The 14,266-nt window shown below is 49.1% G+C and overlaps 2 protein-coding genes across 4 annotated transcripts in view; one reads left to right on the forward strand and one right to left on the reverse strand.

Moving 5' to 3' along the window:
• The window catches only part of TSHZ1 (teashirt zinc finger homeobox 1), a 56,694-nt gene extending 53,663 nt beyond the window's left edge, over nt 1-3,031 (reverse strand). Inside the window, exons 1-2 of one of the 3 annotated variants that reach the window (XM_075022868.1) lie at nt 3,008-3,031; nt 331-1,715 (exon numbers count right to left, since the gene is read on the reverse strand). In XM_075022868.1, the coding sequence (XP_074878969.1) occupies nt 331-370 (40 nt within the window). In that variant the 5' untranslated portion in view covers nt 371-1,715; nt 3,008-3,031. Of the gene's footprint in view, nt 1-330; nt 2,744-2,970 lie in introns of those variants that run through there. The other 2 variants (XM_075022867.1, XM_075022870.1) reach the window with 2 other exon arrangements.
• A 588-nt stretch (nt 3,032-3,619) lies between these two features.
• PTGR3 (prostaglandin reductase 3) lies at nt 3,620-12,437 on the forward strand. Its single transcript, XM_075022871.1, has 2 exons — nt 3,620-4,414; nt 10,672-12,437. The coding sequence occupies exons 1-2, from the start codon at nt 4,104-4,106 to the stop codon at nt 11,594-11,596; spliced, it is 1,236 nt and encodes a 411-aa protein (XP_074878972.1). The 5' UTR covers nt 3,620-4,103; the 3' UTR covers nt 11,597-12,437.
• The last annotated feature ends 1,829 nt before the right edge of the window (nt 12,438-14,266 follow it).

Here is a 14,266-nt window from a genome sequence, read left to right on the forward strand (position 1 = left end):
TGGAGGCTGACAGGCTCGGCGTGACACACCTCAGGAACTACGCCGATCCCTCCAGCTCCCGCGTACAAAGAAGTACAAACTACAGCCCCCGTCTCTTCCCCACCAAGGTGCTGCTCCCCCCCCCCCGCCCCTCCGCCGCCCCCCACCACCCTCCCCCAAACCCCCAAACCCCCCGGAGGCAGCCACCCGGGGTGTTTAAATCTGCAGCGGGGCTGGAGAAACCGCTCCCCCCGCGGCAATGCTTCCCGGCGGGTTAACCCCTCCCCTGCCGTGCCCGCGGCACCCCTGCGCCGGCAGCGAGGGCCGGCGCGGGGAGGCGGAGGGTGTTACCTGCGGAGCGCCGGGGTGCCTGCTGCTTTCTCCGCGGCATGCTGCCGCCGCCGCCGCCGCCGCCTCGCCGCCCGCCGCCGCCGCCGCAGAGTTTCCGCGCAGGACTCCTCTTCCGATCCCCCTCTTTTCATGCAGAAACAAACACACACGCACACACCCGCGCGCACACACACACACACACACACACAAATAAAAAAATAAAATAAGGGGGGGGGGGAAGGAAGGAGGGAGGGAGGGAAGGAGGGAGGGAGGGAGGGAGGGAGGGGGAGGAAGGAGAAAAGAAAGCGGATTCAACTTCTAATTCCGCCTAGGAAGAGCGAGAGGGAGGGTGGGGAGGAATGGGAGAGAGGGAGAGGAGGAGGAAGGAGGAAGGGGGGGGAGGAAGGAGAAAAAGTTTGGTCGGGTTCTCCTCTCGCCCGGTCCGGGTCCCCCCCCCCGGGTCAGCTCCCGGCGCGGCGAGCGGGGTGCGCGGGGCGGGGGGGAAGGTGGGGTGTGGGATGAGGCAAGCCACAGACTGGTGACAGGGATGCCAATTTCCGCCGCCACTCCAAAAACTTGCTTAGGAAATGTTTTCATTTACAAGGTTAATTTTCCTCCCTCTCTCTCTCACACACACTCTCTCTCTTTCTCTCTCTTTTAAGTTCCTTATAAGACAAAGCTCTTCAGTCCTCTCGGCAGCAGCAGCAGCAGGGAAGATGCCAGTGGAGATGTGCAAAATAAATAAGATTTGATCAGTTCAATCTGTAGCCCAAATCCATTATCTTTCTTTCGTTCCTTTTTTTTTTCCTCCTTTTCCTCTCTCCCCTTCTCCCCCTCCTTTCCTTAATCACTTCTTCGTCTTCTTCTCCTCCTTCTTGGCGGTGGAGAGCCGAGCAAGCGGCGGCGATGAGACGGTAAATTCAGTCACTCCCCCCCTCTCAGGCTTTCTCCGAGATCAAAGAGTCTCAAAGCGCAACTTTCTCGCTCGCTCGCTGGCTGGCTGGCTTGTTTCAAGCTCGTGGATTTGTGTGTTGTTGTTGCTGTTGTTGTTGGGGGGTTTTTTGTTTGTTTGGTTTTTTATTGCGTTGGTAATAGTTTGTTCATTGTGCAAAAAACGAGGTCGATCCAGTCTCTCCTTCTCCTCCCAGCACTTAGTCTAAGAGCAAGAAAGCAAATAATAAAAAGGAGTAAAGCCCCCATACATACATATACACCGGATGGGAAATGTCAGTCACTCCTCCACCTTCCAAACAGTCACAGATCAAACAGTGTCACCACCGGAGAGGACTACTTTTCTCTCTTGCTCTCCCTTTTTTTTCCTCCACAAATCGAAGCTTCTTCTGATACTAAATATAATGCAAACACATTTTTTTATCATGGATTTTTTTTTTTTGGCTGATCTTGATCTGCAACAGAAGAAGAAGAAAAAAAAAAAACAACAAAAAAACAACACACACACAAAAATTGCCAAAACCAAGAAAAACCCCGGAGAGTGTGTGCAAAGAGGGAGGGGGGGGAGGAAGAAAAGACATTCACTGAGTGGGAGAGATTAACGTGAACTGTCCCCCCCCCCCTTAAACTCCTGGGAGAGAAAGAGATCCACTCTCCCTCTCTTCTCTTTTCACTGAAATATAACACACATTCGGATCCCAGGGCTCTCAGACAGTCTCAACTGATAGACAGACACATCGAGCTGCTTTTCCTGCTTCAGTTTGTTACTCCTCCTCCTCTTGCCCACGTCACCCTGACAATTACAAATAGGTCTCACACAAACCCATACCTGTCAATCTTTTTAATTGCTTTGTTTTCATTTTTTTTTTCCTTTCCCAGAGCTAAACAATATGACAAAAAAAGAAGTCTTAATACAGCGCGGCATAAAAGATTCCTCATGTGAGACACGCGTTGAGGGGGTTGTTATTATAATCCACTTGCTAAAGTGCTGTGCAAGACGCATGTGCTGATTTAACTTCAGCAGAGGTCTTGTTCCAGCAAACTTAAAAAAAAAAAAAGAAAGAAAAAAAAAGCGCAGGAGATGATACCTCGCCGTGGCACACGTCTAACCGGCGTTGAATTAAAAATGATTTGTGGGAGATTACAGTTCATCCTTACTTTAAAATACCAACAGATTGCAGAGCAAGAACTGCAGCATATGAAACATGCTGCTAATAGATTTTGCACAGTATGTGTCTGGGGATTTATATAATGTTAACTGCAAGAACAGAAGGGTTCTTCCCTTTCTTTTTTAAGTCAAGAAAGCAAATAAAAACTACCCAGCTGATTCCTAAAGGAAAACACTCGGAACTGCAATTTTGCTCTCTTTCGGGCAGACGGGGATTTATTCCTTTTTTGCTTTAAATTATTAATCCCGCGCAATTAAGCAAGGAGCTGTTTGCACCGGTAGGATGGAGTTAATTCTAGGAATTACACGTGAGCTCCTCCGACACCGGTGCAACATCTCTATTACATTCCCTCCCTCCCTCCCTCCCTCCCCGCAGTTGTACCAAGTTGGGATTGGCGGCTCTATCAAAACATTTACTTTGGTCCCTTGACCCAGTTGATTTCCTGCGCAGGTTCCCTCTCCCCAACGTATTCTACAGCGAGAAGTGATTTTTTTTTTTTTTTTTTTTTTTTAAGAAAGAAGAAAAAAGAGGTTTTTCTCACAGGGAGTGGGGGAACAAACCCTGGGACCCAAACGTACTGACAGCAGCCTGTTCACCACCACCTCCTCCTCCTCACAGGACGGCGGCGGGAAGGCTGCCGCCCGCGAAGGGCACCCTGCGCGGCTCTCCCGGCCGCGGGGCGGGGAGTGGGGGGGGTGTGAGGAGGAGAAGGGGGGGGAACCTTCGCCTTTTTTCTTTTTTTTTTTTTTTTTTTTTTTTTTTTAAATCCCCTCAACGCGCCTACGCGCGGAGCCCGCGCCTCCAGCCGCCCCAACGGCCGCAACCGCCGCCGCGCGCGCCCCGGGCCCCGGCCCCCCGCGCCCGCGCCCGCGCGCGGCGGCTAACGGCTCGGGGTTGATTCGTACCACCTTGCGAGGAAGTGAACGTTTCGCACGGAAGGGGCGGAGCCTCCGCCCGCGGGCAGCGGCTCCTCGGCGGCGGCTAATAACAACATTAGGAGATTAGCTGCAACTTCTTCCCCACTCCTCTAACCTTATCGATCCGATAATTGATCGTGCTTTCTTCCTACTTTTCTTTTCTTTTTTTTTTTTTTTTTTTTTGGTAGAAAGATAACCTCTTTTTGTCAACTAAAGACCGGGGCGGGGGGGTGGGCTGGGGGGATCCGAGGCGTTTCTCTCTCTCTCTCTCTCTGTCTCTCTCCTGTTTTTTTTAAATCCCTTAGTCAGAGGCAGCGTGCACATTAAAAGCAGCCTTTAGGAGACAGTCCAGCCTTCCGTACCCCTGCCTCCCCGAGCCCAGCTGCCGTCCTCCGGCGGGGGCAGGCAGTGCCCGTGTGTGTGTGTGGTGAGGCGGGTCGGGCCGGCGTTGCTCCTCGGTAACGCTAGCGGCGGCGGAAGACGACCGGCTGCAGGGGACCATCTTGCCGCTGCTCCTCCGGTGGCGGCTGCGGCGGCGTTTCCGTGTGGCGGAGGGGCCGGCTTGGGTGGGGAGGACGGAGGGCAGGCTGCAGCTCGCTGCTGCGCCGGGCTTTATGTACCTACACAAATAGCTCTCTGCGGGCGGAGAGTTTTCTCCTGCCGGCTCGGTGGCGGTGGGTCCTGCGAGCTGCCTGGAGAATCCCGAGCTGGAGCTCTCCCGAGCGGGGCGGGGGGGGGAAGCAAGCCGAGGCAGGGCATGAGTTTTAGCGCAAAAAGCGGCGCTTTGCTGAGCTCCCGGGCACCGCGGTGCTGGTGGCGGCGGCAGCCACAGCCGTCCTGCGCCGCGGCGGGTCCCGCCTGGTCCTACTTCGGTGGCAGCCGGCCGCGGCCCATCCTGGACATGTCCTACTCGCGTCACTTTCTGGATTTCCAGGGCTCGTCCATCCCCAGCTCCATGAAGAAGCTGGTGGTGACTAAGCTGAGCCAAAACTTCAGGGAAGCGGTTACCCTGCGGCAGGACTCGCCGGTGCCACTCCCGGGAGACGGAGACCTCCTTGTCAGGAACAGGTGAGCGCCCGCCTCCCATTCCGCACCCCCCCCCCGCCCCCCGGCGCCCCGGCCCCCTCCGACTTCTCGCACCTTGTGGCCTGCTCCCTCACTTCGGAGACCGGCTCCAAAGTTGTACCAGCTGCCATCTGGCGACTGTTAATTTAATTTTATTGTTGTTGTTTTGAACGGCTGGTGCCACAGTCCGGTCGCCCCGTCCACGTCTGAGGGGGGGGGGTGTGTTGTGTGTGACACTTCCTCCCCCTCTTTCCTCTGGCGGGGGGTGTGTGGTGGTAGTGGTGGCGGGGGGGGGGGTGTGTACGCCTGCCCGAGGGAGGAGAAGCACCTCGGGGACCCTGCGCCGAAGGCGGGGGAAGAGGCAAGTTTTCACGCTGAGCCAGACGCCGGGAAGCGCTCTGCCAGTCCCTCCCAGCTCCCTGCCCGGGCTCGTTACACGCACGTAAGCCCCCGGGCGCGCGAGCGCGTCCCCCTCGTCCCCACACGGCTCTCGCGGGGACGCTAACGTACGGCCGCGTGCCCCCGCCAGCCGGGATGCGCGCGCGACCCCGCGCCCGCTGCTTGTCCGTGTCCCGTTCCCCCCCCCCCCCCCCCAATGCCTTTTTCCCTTACCCCCGCCCCGGTGTGCCCCCCCCTCCCCTCCCTCCTCCGCCAGCCGTGACTCACCGCGGAGGCGGAGGGCCCTGCCAGCCCCGGCCGCCGCGGCACCACCCCCGCCTCTGCGCGCCAAAAGCGGGCGGCGGGGAGGGGGCAGGGCAGGCAAGGCAGACCGCCCGGTCCTGGCCCCGGCCCCGGTCCCGGTCCTGGCCCCGGCCCCGGCCCCGGCCTCGCTGGGCAGGACGCGAGCCCGCGGCTCTTAGAGCGGAGCCGGGTCGGGCGGAGAGCGAGGGGGTGACATTTTGCTCTAACATAATACGCCGTAAATCGTGCGGCAGCGCTAGGGCTGCGCATCCGGCGCGGTGACCAGCTCGCCATGAAATGAAGACTCTTGAGGACAAAACGTGCCTCCCCCCCCGCAGCTGTCTCCATAAACCTGTTTGTTCGTAGTGGCTCCTTCCTAGGCGTTGTCGTCCCTTAAGCTAAAAGTAAGCCTTTTAAAGTTCAGAGGTTTCTCTGCCCACGAGGGGAAGGAAGCTGAAACTCTGGCAACTTCGGAGCAGAGTGCGTGGCTGGCACAGAAGAGAGCAGCACCCCCAGGTTCTTGCCGAGCAGGGCGATCCTAGTAACATGTAGTTTGCCATGCTCTCCGCTGCAGCCTAAAGATGTTAAGAAGCACCAAGTTGGCTTGGGAACAGTGCTGGAAGTTCTATTAAGGCAGTGCGTGACTATGTGGGTATGTGTATTCTCTAGCGTGTGTCCGTATGTAACACGTAAATACATAGTAAAGAAGGGGTGAGGAGAAAGAAGAACAGGGGCTCCTCCAGGAGCTGACAGGAAAGCTTCTGTGGCACTTTAATCCAATGCTGACATCTCCTACTAGGATTTCTGAGACCGAATTTCCCTCCAAACCTCAAAGTCTAAAACATTGTGTTGCTGCATCCGCTAATGACCATGAAACAGTAATGGCATGAAACAGCCATCAGGCTGGAGTTAAATTCCTGTTCGTGGAAGAGGTTGAAAGACTTGAGATAGGAGTAGCAAGTCTCTACTCGGGTAATGCAAGGCAGAGCAACATCCTTGTTTCTCAGATTCCCCCCCCCTCCGCATGAATTTAAAAAATTTATTAATTTTTCATAACGGCTTCCAGTGTAACTCTTCCTTTCTCCCTCTCCTCCCTCCCTTCACTGGGTGCGTTCCCTGGGTGTTAGGGGGACATGCACACCTTATGGTAAAAGGGCTGAGGCACAGAGCTTGTACCAGACTAAAGGCAGGAGCTGGTCCACAGATTCAGGCAGGCAATTACTGGGTTTTAACACATCAGCCTATTACAGGCATGTTCCTGTACAGACACACACGCACGAGTGGGGTGGAGGGGAGGGAGAGGCGAGTGATGAAGTCTAGATTTAGAGTTCATACGTTTCGTATTATTTGGCGTTCTGTGGCATTTCCTCTCTATTTATTATTATTATTTTCTGGGGAATATCACAGAAGACACGGGATCACGTTACTGAAAAACATTCTCCATATACAAGCTGCAGCAGGAAGCAAGTTCTGAATGTTTCCCCCTCTCTTGTCACTCTGGGGAAGCATTTTCCCATCCTGAAAGGATGAGTCCCTGGCTTTATTTAGTTTTCTTAAAAAAACCAAGCCCTAATACAACTATACATTTTCTAATAGGTAAAAACATACAATTAAAACCAAAACAATAAAGGACTTGAGTTCCAAGAGTGCATTTGCGGATTTGTTCATTTTAGTCCCAGTCACGCCCATGAATAGTATTAATTGCTTTGAGCTTTTTATGCAAAACAATCCTCATCCACCACAATAAAATCTGGTTTTGGATTTAGGGGAATTGGAAATTAAAATGTGATGAGTTCCTGTATGGATAGATATTTTAAAGTAGGATGCAGTTAGGGGGAACTTTCTTCCCCTCTTTCTTCTCCTTTAGAGAACTAAGCCAGCAATCCTTATTTCTACTTTTTTTTTTTAAAGAAAAAAATAATCCATCCTGTATTCAGAAATTCTTCAAAACTATAAATCGATTTAAAGCAATTTTTTTTACTTTGATTCTGTGTAGGAGAAGAGGAGGAGGGGAAAAGGTGAATCAAAAATCTTCAATGAAGCCATTTAAGCTTCGTATGTCTGTCTGTCCCGTTTTCGCGGGGGGCGGGGGAGGGCAAGGTTCCTCCGTTTTATTGCAGGAGAAGGACCCAAAGGCTATGAAGATTTGGTCCTTCTTAAAGCTGTTGGGGGATTTTCGAGATTTTCTTGAGGAAGTGACACATTTTGTTTCCAAAATACCTGTAAGGATTTACTGTTGGGCTGGAAGATGGGAACAAAGTTTATAGAAAAGGGGGTAAGAGGGCTTGGGAAAGTTTTTTGAACCAAGGGACTAATGTATCACAGTGGGAAAAGTGGAGGACTATTCCTGCTGAGTGTTTGGTCTAAATAATGTTTTTCTTGTATAGTACTGGTTTGGATGACTTTGTTTTGTCTGTGTTTAAGGCTGTGGTGCTGGCTTTCAGTGTCTCACGCTTTGTTGTGGTACGAAAAGCAGCATTTCCTCCCCTCGGCGGTGTCCTCCTGTTTTCTGTAATAAACAATGCGAGGGGGTTCAACACTGTTGAGTATAAATAAGACGGGTGACTCAATGTGCGTAATTATTTTGGGAAAAGCCAATCTCTAGCTTCCCCCCCCCCCTCCCGGTTTACATCTTGAAATGTTGATGGAGCAAGCCTCAATTAGAAACTGCTCAATTAAACAATACGTTTTAAGTAAGAAAGTAAAGCAAGACAAATATAGAAGATCTGGAAGGGGTCTTAAAACCCACCAGCACCCCAAGTAATTGTTACTTCTGTGCTCTCCTTTTCTCAGTCTCAGAAGTTAGTAAACTGATCTTCAACTTGCAAATCGTACTTATTCCTACTTTTAAAACCAAAATAATCTAAGAAACTGTGGGCACATCCTACCACCTCCCTTCTGTCAGCTGGAATGACAAATTAGACAATTTGTTTTAATCCAGACGCTGCGTACTATCGTTTTAATGTGCGAGGAATCTAAGAGACTAAACAATCTTAAAAAAAAAGCCCGTACAATGTGAACAGGAGTTTTGAGTTCGCACACAATAAAAAGGGAGTTTCAAAAAAAAAATTAGGGGGGGGAGGGCTGGGCGGCAGGCTGTATTGATTAATAATGATGAGCCCAGGGAGAAAGAACCATTTCCCGTGGCCCAGCAGCCCCGCAGAGACGGGGAGGGAGCGGGTGCGTGTGCACGCGTGTCTGTGTCTCTGCGTGTGTGCGGGGAGGGGGGGGGCGGGGACGACCCCCCCCCTTTCCACTCACCCCCCCCGCAGCGGGACAGCGCACAGGGCTTTGTCCGCCCCAGCCCCCTGCCAGCGGCGGGATCGGGCAGGGCTGCCCGGCCCGCCTGACCCTCTCCCGCCGCAGCGCCCGTTCTCCGGACGGGACGGGACGGGGTCGCGGTGCCCCGGGCGCCCCAGCCCCGCGGAAAGCTCCGCACCTTGCCCGGCGCGGCGGGGAAGGGGTGGTGGTGGTGGGGGCGGCCGGTGAGCACCAACTTGTGCGCTGCGGCCGCACGGCCAAGTTGCGGTGCAGCCCGGGCGGGGGAGGGTTCGCATCCTCCCCCCCGGCGCCGGAACAAAAGCAGCGGTGCCTGCCCCGGAGTCCCGCTCGGCGGGCGGCTGGCCCGCTGCACGGCTCGGCCCTTCCCCGCACGCAAAGTTTTTGTCCTCCGAGGGTTATTTTACCTGCCTTTGTGCTCTCCCCGCTGCAGCGCAGCGCTGGGAAGGAGGGCAAACTCCCGGAGGGAGGGAGACGGGGGCTCGTTACCGATCGCCGGCTGCTCCGCCCGCCCCGCCGTGGGGTGCGCTGCCCCGGCCCGGGCCACGGCCGCTCCGCGCCGCGCGAAGGCGGATGCGCGCCGGTGGCGTGGGGAGGGAGGCCGAGCCCGGCGGGGAGCGAGGACCTGCCTGTCGGGCTGGGGCCGGGGGCTGCTGCGGGGACGGGGCGAGCGCCGGGGTGGGGGGGCGGGTGGCCCGGCCGCTGCCGAGGGCCCGCGGCCGGGCGAAGGGCTGGGAGCGGGGAGGGGGGCGAGGGCACAGCCCCCCCGGCGGCCTCTCGTCCTCCGCTCCCTTCCCCAGAAGTTGGGGGGTAGAAGCGGGAGGAGGCGGGGGCAGCGCCGGCGGGTCTCGCCTCGGTGCTCCGAGCCTTCCTCCCCGCCGCCCCGGGGACTCGGCGTGCCTCGGACGCTGCTGCTCCGCCACCGGCTTCTACCCGTCTTTTGGCGGTACTGAGCGGGAGTTACCTTAAGGCAGGGTAACAGAGGGGTTTCTGCGTCTCTGAACCAGACGGAGGGATCTTTTGTTGCGGCTGAGCCGGGAATTAAAGGCAGAATTAAAAAGAGCAACAGTCACTTTCACCTATTATTTCGTGCGTGGATGTCTTCGTGCGTACGCGTCTTTTTACATGTAACACGTAACGGTGGTGAAAGTTTGAGGCTCCCCCCCAGGCTATAAAGAACGAAGGAAATGGAAACGAGCAAAGCGGTTCTAGTTCTTCTCGCTCTGCGCGCAAGCAATTTAAAACTACGCACACGTTATGATTTGAGCCTATTGCTAACTGCAACAATTAAAAGTGCGCTGTTTGCCTACTCCTGCAGCTTTTGCACGGTATCAGGTACACCTTTCAGGTTGTCACTTCCGCATGTAGTAGCAGCCCTGGTGTTTTCTCTTGCATGTGTTTCTTTTCTACATTTCCCAGTTAACAGAATCTTCCTCCCATCTCCCTTCCCTTGCCTGTATAGAGATGTTATGGTTTTTTTTTTTAAGAAAGAAGTGTTACTAACATATTCTTGGCATTTAAGCTAGATCATAACTTTCTTTTAGGCATTATCTCCTAGTGCTTAAGTTGTGGGAATGTCTCTAACATTTTCTAAAAAAAAATAAAATAAAAAGATTGGCATCCATTTTCACCTGTTAGAGGTCAGTAGGACCTGATACTCAGTCTTATAATTTTAGTCCTTCTGTGCAAGGTTGTTTTGATGTGTTGCAAGTAATTTATATAAAGAAAAATATTTTAACGTTGACATTAGCTACATCAAAAGGCAAATTTGCTGTAGTGACTCCATCAATTAAAAAGTACTTGCCTACAGTAACATGACCTTGCAAATGACATCGATAGTTAATATGATCGTTAGTCATTAACAGTATTATTATATTCAAAAATGTAAATTTGTTGCCAGAATCGACGTATTTACCTCTTTGCACGTTTTATTCTTCAGTGTTTTCACATCTTGTATAAAGTGGTCAATAAATTTTCAGCCTTTAATCTTGTACAGAATTATTTTTAGTTTGCTTAGTTTGGTCAAACAGATCTGGGGAAAATATAAGTTGGTTTTTGGGGTTTGGTTGTTTTTGGTGTTTTTTTTTTCTTCTAGCAAATTTATCTTTAATTCTATAGTAACAGGAAGTAAACTACAGAAGTCTGATGGAAGTAGTCTCTGGAGTGTACTCATTATTCAAATATACCAATCGTCAGAAAAAAGTCTCATGCTTACTCCACGAATTTAAATTGAGGGTTTCTCATACGACAAAAACTTGGTAAGGAATAAATCTCGTTAATACTTTTTTGTTTTCTTCTAGATTTGTCGGCATTAATGCATCTGACATAAACTACTCAGCTGGTCGATATGACGCATCAGTTAAACCCCCATTTGACATAGGTTTTGAAGGTGTCGGTGATGTGGTAGCATTAGGACTCAGTGCTAGCGCTGATTATACGGTGGGTCAAGCTGTGGCCTACGTGAAGGCAGGTTCCTTTGCTGAATACACAGTTGTCCCTGCCAAACACGCAGTTCCTCTACCCTCTGTGAAACCCGAGTTTCTTACTTTAATGGTAAGTGGCGCTACCGCATACATCAGTTTGAAAGAGCTGGGAGAGCTGTCTGAAGGCAAGAAGGTTCTGGTGACAGCAGCGGCTGGAGGAACGGGCCAGTTTGCTGTGCAGCTTGCAAAGAAGGCAAAATGCCATGTAATTGGAACCTGCTCCAGCGATGAAAAGGGTGGTTTTCTGAAATCCATTGGCTGTGACCGTACGATCAACTATAAAACTGAAAATGTTGAGTCTGTTCTTAGGAAGGACTACCCCGAAGGTGTGGATGTAGTGTACGAATCTGTTGGGGGAAAGATGTTTGACGTGGCCCTTAACTCCTTGGCTACCAAAGGGCGGCTGATAGTTATTGGGTTTATCACTGGCTACCAAAACCCTACTGGCCTCCAGCCCATTAAAGCAGAGTTATTGCCAGCAAAACTATTGAAGAAGTCTGCCAGCATCCGGGGTTTCTTCTTGAACCATTACCTTTCCGAATACAAAATGGCTCTGAAGCACTTGCTCAAGATGTATGAAAGAGGAGACCTGGTTTGCGAAGTGGACTTCGGAGACATGTCTCCGGAGGGCAAATTCACTGGCTTGGAGTCTGTATTCCGTGCTGTAGATTACATGTACATGGGAAAAAACATTGGAAAAATTGTAGTTGAATTACCTCATTCTGTCAACAGTAAGCTGTAAAAACAGAACAATGACATAAATCAGAAGAGAGAAAATGGGCACTTTATGCCACAGAATTACTAGAAACAATTTCTTTTTTTAAGCTTAGTAATGGATATTATATTAAAAAACAGCATTAAGGTGTTAATAAAAAGTTTTGTGGTTTTTTTCTTTCTTAAAAGTGCTTAAATCGGTGGCTATAGCACAGACGTAATGGGCCTGTGTTTGATTCTGTCGCTTAGGTTAGCATGAGACAAGAACATTGTTCTTGATGGAATAAGTCTTGATGCAGAGGCAGATTTAGTCTGTCAGACTGGTTTGATAAGGCTTTATATATATAGTTCAGCTCAGAAAAAGAAATTTCTTTCAGCAATTTTGATTCCCTGATTTAAAAATAAAATTGTTAGAACAGGACTAAGTAAAGAGTTGTATCTTGTGGTTGCTCTATTAATCTCTTGAAGTTTCTGGAAAAAATTATGCTCTTGATTTTTTGTCACAAACACGATAATCATGATTCAGTTGCGTCATGGATCACAGTAATATTCCTTAACTGGTTACGCAGGGAAATTTATCCTCCAATTCTGACATGTCAGTAATATTAAGAAAGGCAACCTGACTTTTTTTTTAATTACGTCTTTAGTAACTATAAACAACTGTGCAATTTTCTTTTAAATCTTTAACTACAAGTTGCAACATAATCTCATTTTCTTGCCTTTTCATTTGCTACTGTTACTGTTTACTGTCTGGTCTCCCCTTTAGTCAGTATTACAAGATTATTGGAGTGGGGTTTTGAGCCATGTTCACGTGTGTTTAGGTCCTGTATATTTTTTGAAGATTTAATAAAGTTAAAAAAGCTATTTAAGTATTTGTGGCATTTATTCAAATTGATACAGTTCTTGCTGACTAGCTCCTTTATAGATAATATCTCTGTTGTAGAGGTCTTTGATGATTCTTGATGTGACTTCCCATTATGAAGCCGCTGCTTCTACTTTTACCAAATATTGCTTCTGCAGAAGCCCTTTTACAAACAGCAAAACCATTTTAAATCTACAGTCATGGTACCTCGTACATGTACTGACGCTCAGCCATAGATTATCTTGTGGGTGCAGTTAAAAGGTTTTGTAAAGTTTTGAAAATTCTTCCTCACTTAATAGATATTATTAACCGTACATAGAGCGGGAATTCCAGCTAGACGTGTAACATTTTCCAGAACAATAAAATACTTTAAACTATGCTTGCTCTACATCTTTTTTCCATAGCAAACATTTAAGATCTTAAAGGCCAATTTTGCTACATCTTTTGAAATTATATACATTTGTATGCAGTTGGAGAGATGGAAATTTCCTAAGATCATACACCTAATAATAAATGGAATGATAGACTGATAATGTCTAGGGGTTGACAGAAAAAATCCAGGGTAAACTTAATTTGGGGGCATTATTCAGGACTGACTGTACACGGCGTTTTTAAAAGTAACATATAGGAAAAACTTATATTTTACTCAGTAGTACAGGCAGTAGAAAGAGTATTTCTAACTTTGACTTAGTGCATTCTTATTGTAATTTTTTAGTGCCTATGTCATTAGCATCCTAAAGAATTGTGTGCAACAAAGAACTGTCCCTTTTTTGGGCCATGTCTGACTACTGGATTTAGTCCCACTTTGGAGGATTTGGGGCAAAGGCAGAACGACCCGAGTCTTTGTTACCACTTCTCTTTTACTCAAGCTGAGCATCAAACCACTATGATGTTTGTTTTCACCAAGATCTGCTGTTAGAAACATGCTTCCTCTTTCCCCTCTAATATTACAAATATTGTGGTGTTTTGCATAATTAGAAAGGTATATTGGCCTTCCAGCTGGATGCTGGAAGGATGCAAACACTCAAGTACCATACAAGAGGAGAGCACACAAAGTTCTCACTATTACCTTCCTAGGCACATGGTTTCTTTTCTTGTTCAGAGAAAAGGCAGTGCCCGTGGTCAATAAATGCATCTTAAAAAAAAAAAAAAAAAGCTGTTTGGGATGCACTCGGGCAAAATAAAAATAAAAAGAATATGGTTGGTTACATGTGTGATACTCACAGAAGAGTTGCATGAGTAACAATTTTTCAAATTAAGTTCCTGCAGTCAAATGCCAAAACCCATCCAAGTGGCCCGATTTTCAGAGGTGTTGATCACTGTCAGCCCAATAGATTCAGGTGTTTCCGTGGCAGTGAATTCCAATGTTTTTGTTATAAAAAATTCTTCTTGTAACAGGATTCTGTTTGGACATACAGCATTCTACTTCCTTTCTAATGCATTACTTCATATATAACATTGAGTAATGCTGCTGCCCCGGGCTCTTTCACTGATCAAAATAAGGGAAAAGAGGAACCTTTGGGAGGTTCATATATATATATATATATATATATATATATATATATATATATATATATATATATAAATTCAGATATGACATTTTGTTGGTTTTAATTTTGGCTTCAGGCTTATTATTTAGCACTTTCATACCAATTACAGTGTTAATAAAAAGTTTAAATTTGTTATCTGCAGAACTTGTACGGCCAGTGTACTAATTTCGTAGCCCTTTTGGTGTTTGGGTTGGGCTATGGCCATGGGGCTTGTCCTTTTCATCGAATGTCTATGATAAGCTGCAGGGGTAACTCAGGGAATACATGATTACTCTTCCATGAATGA

The sequence above is a fragment of the Buteo buteo genome, chromosome 3, assembly GCF_964188355.1.
Source record: "Buteo buteo chromosome 3, bButBut1.hap1.1, whole genome shotgun sequence".
Taxonomy (NCBI): domain Eukaryota; kingdom Metazoa; phylum Chordata; class Aves; order Accipitriformes; family Accipitridae; genus Buteo; species Buteo buteo.

What these genes read in the sequence shown, in the direction of transcription:
- PTGR3 (XM_075022871.1), top strand. Translation starts at nt 4,104, where the DNA reads ATGAGTTTTAGCGCAAAAAGCGGCGCTTTGCTGAGCTCCCGGGCACCG. An exon ending in GACCTCCTTGTCAGGAACAG is followed by an intron (nt 4,415 to 10,671) that starts GTGAGCGCCCGC and finishes GTTTTCTTCTAG; the next exon opens with ATTTGTCGGCATTAATGCAT.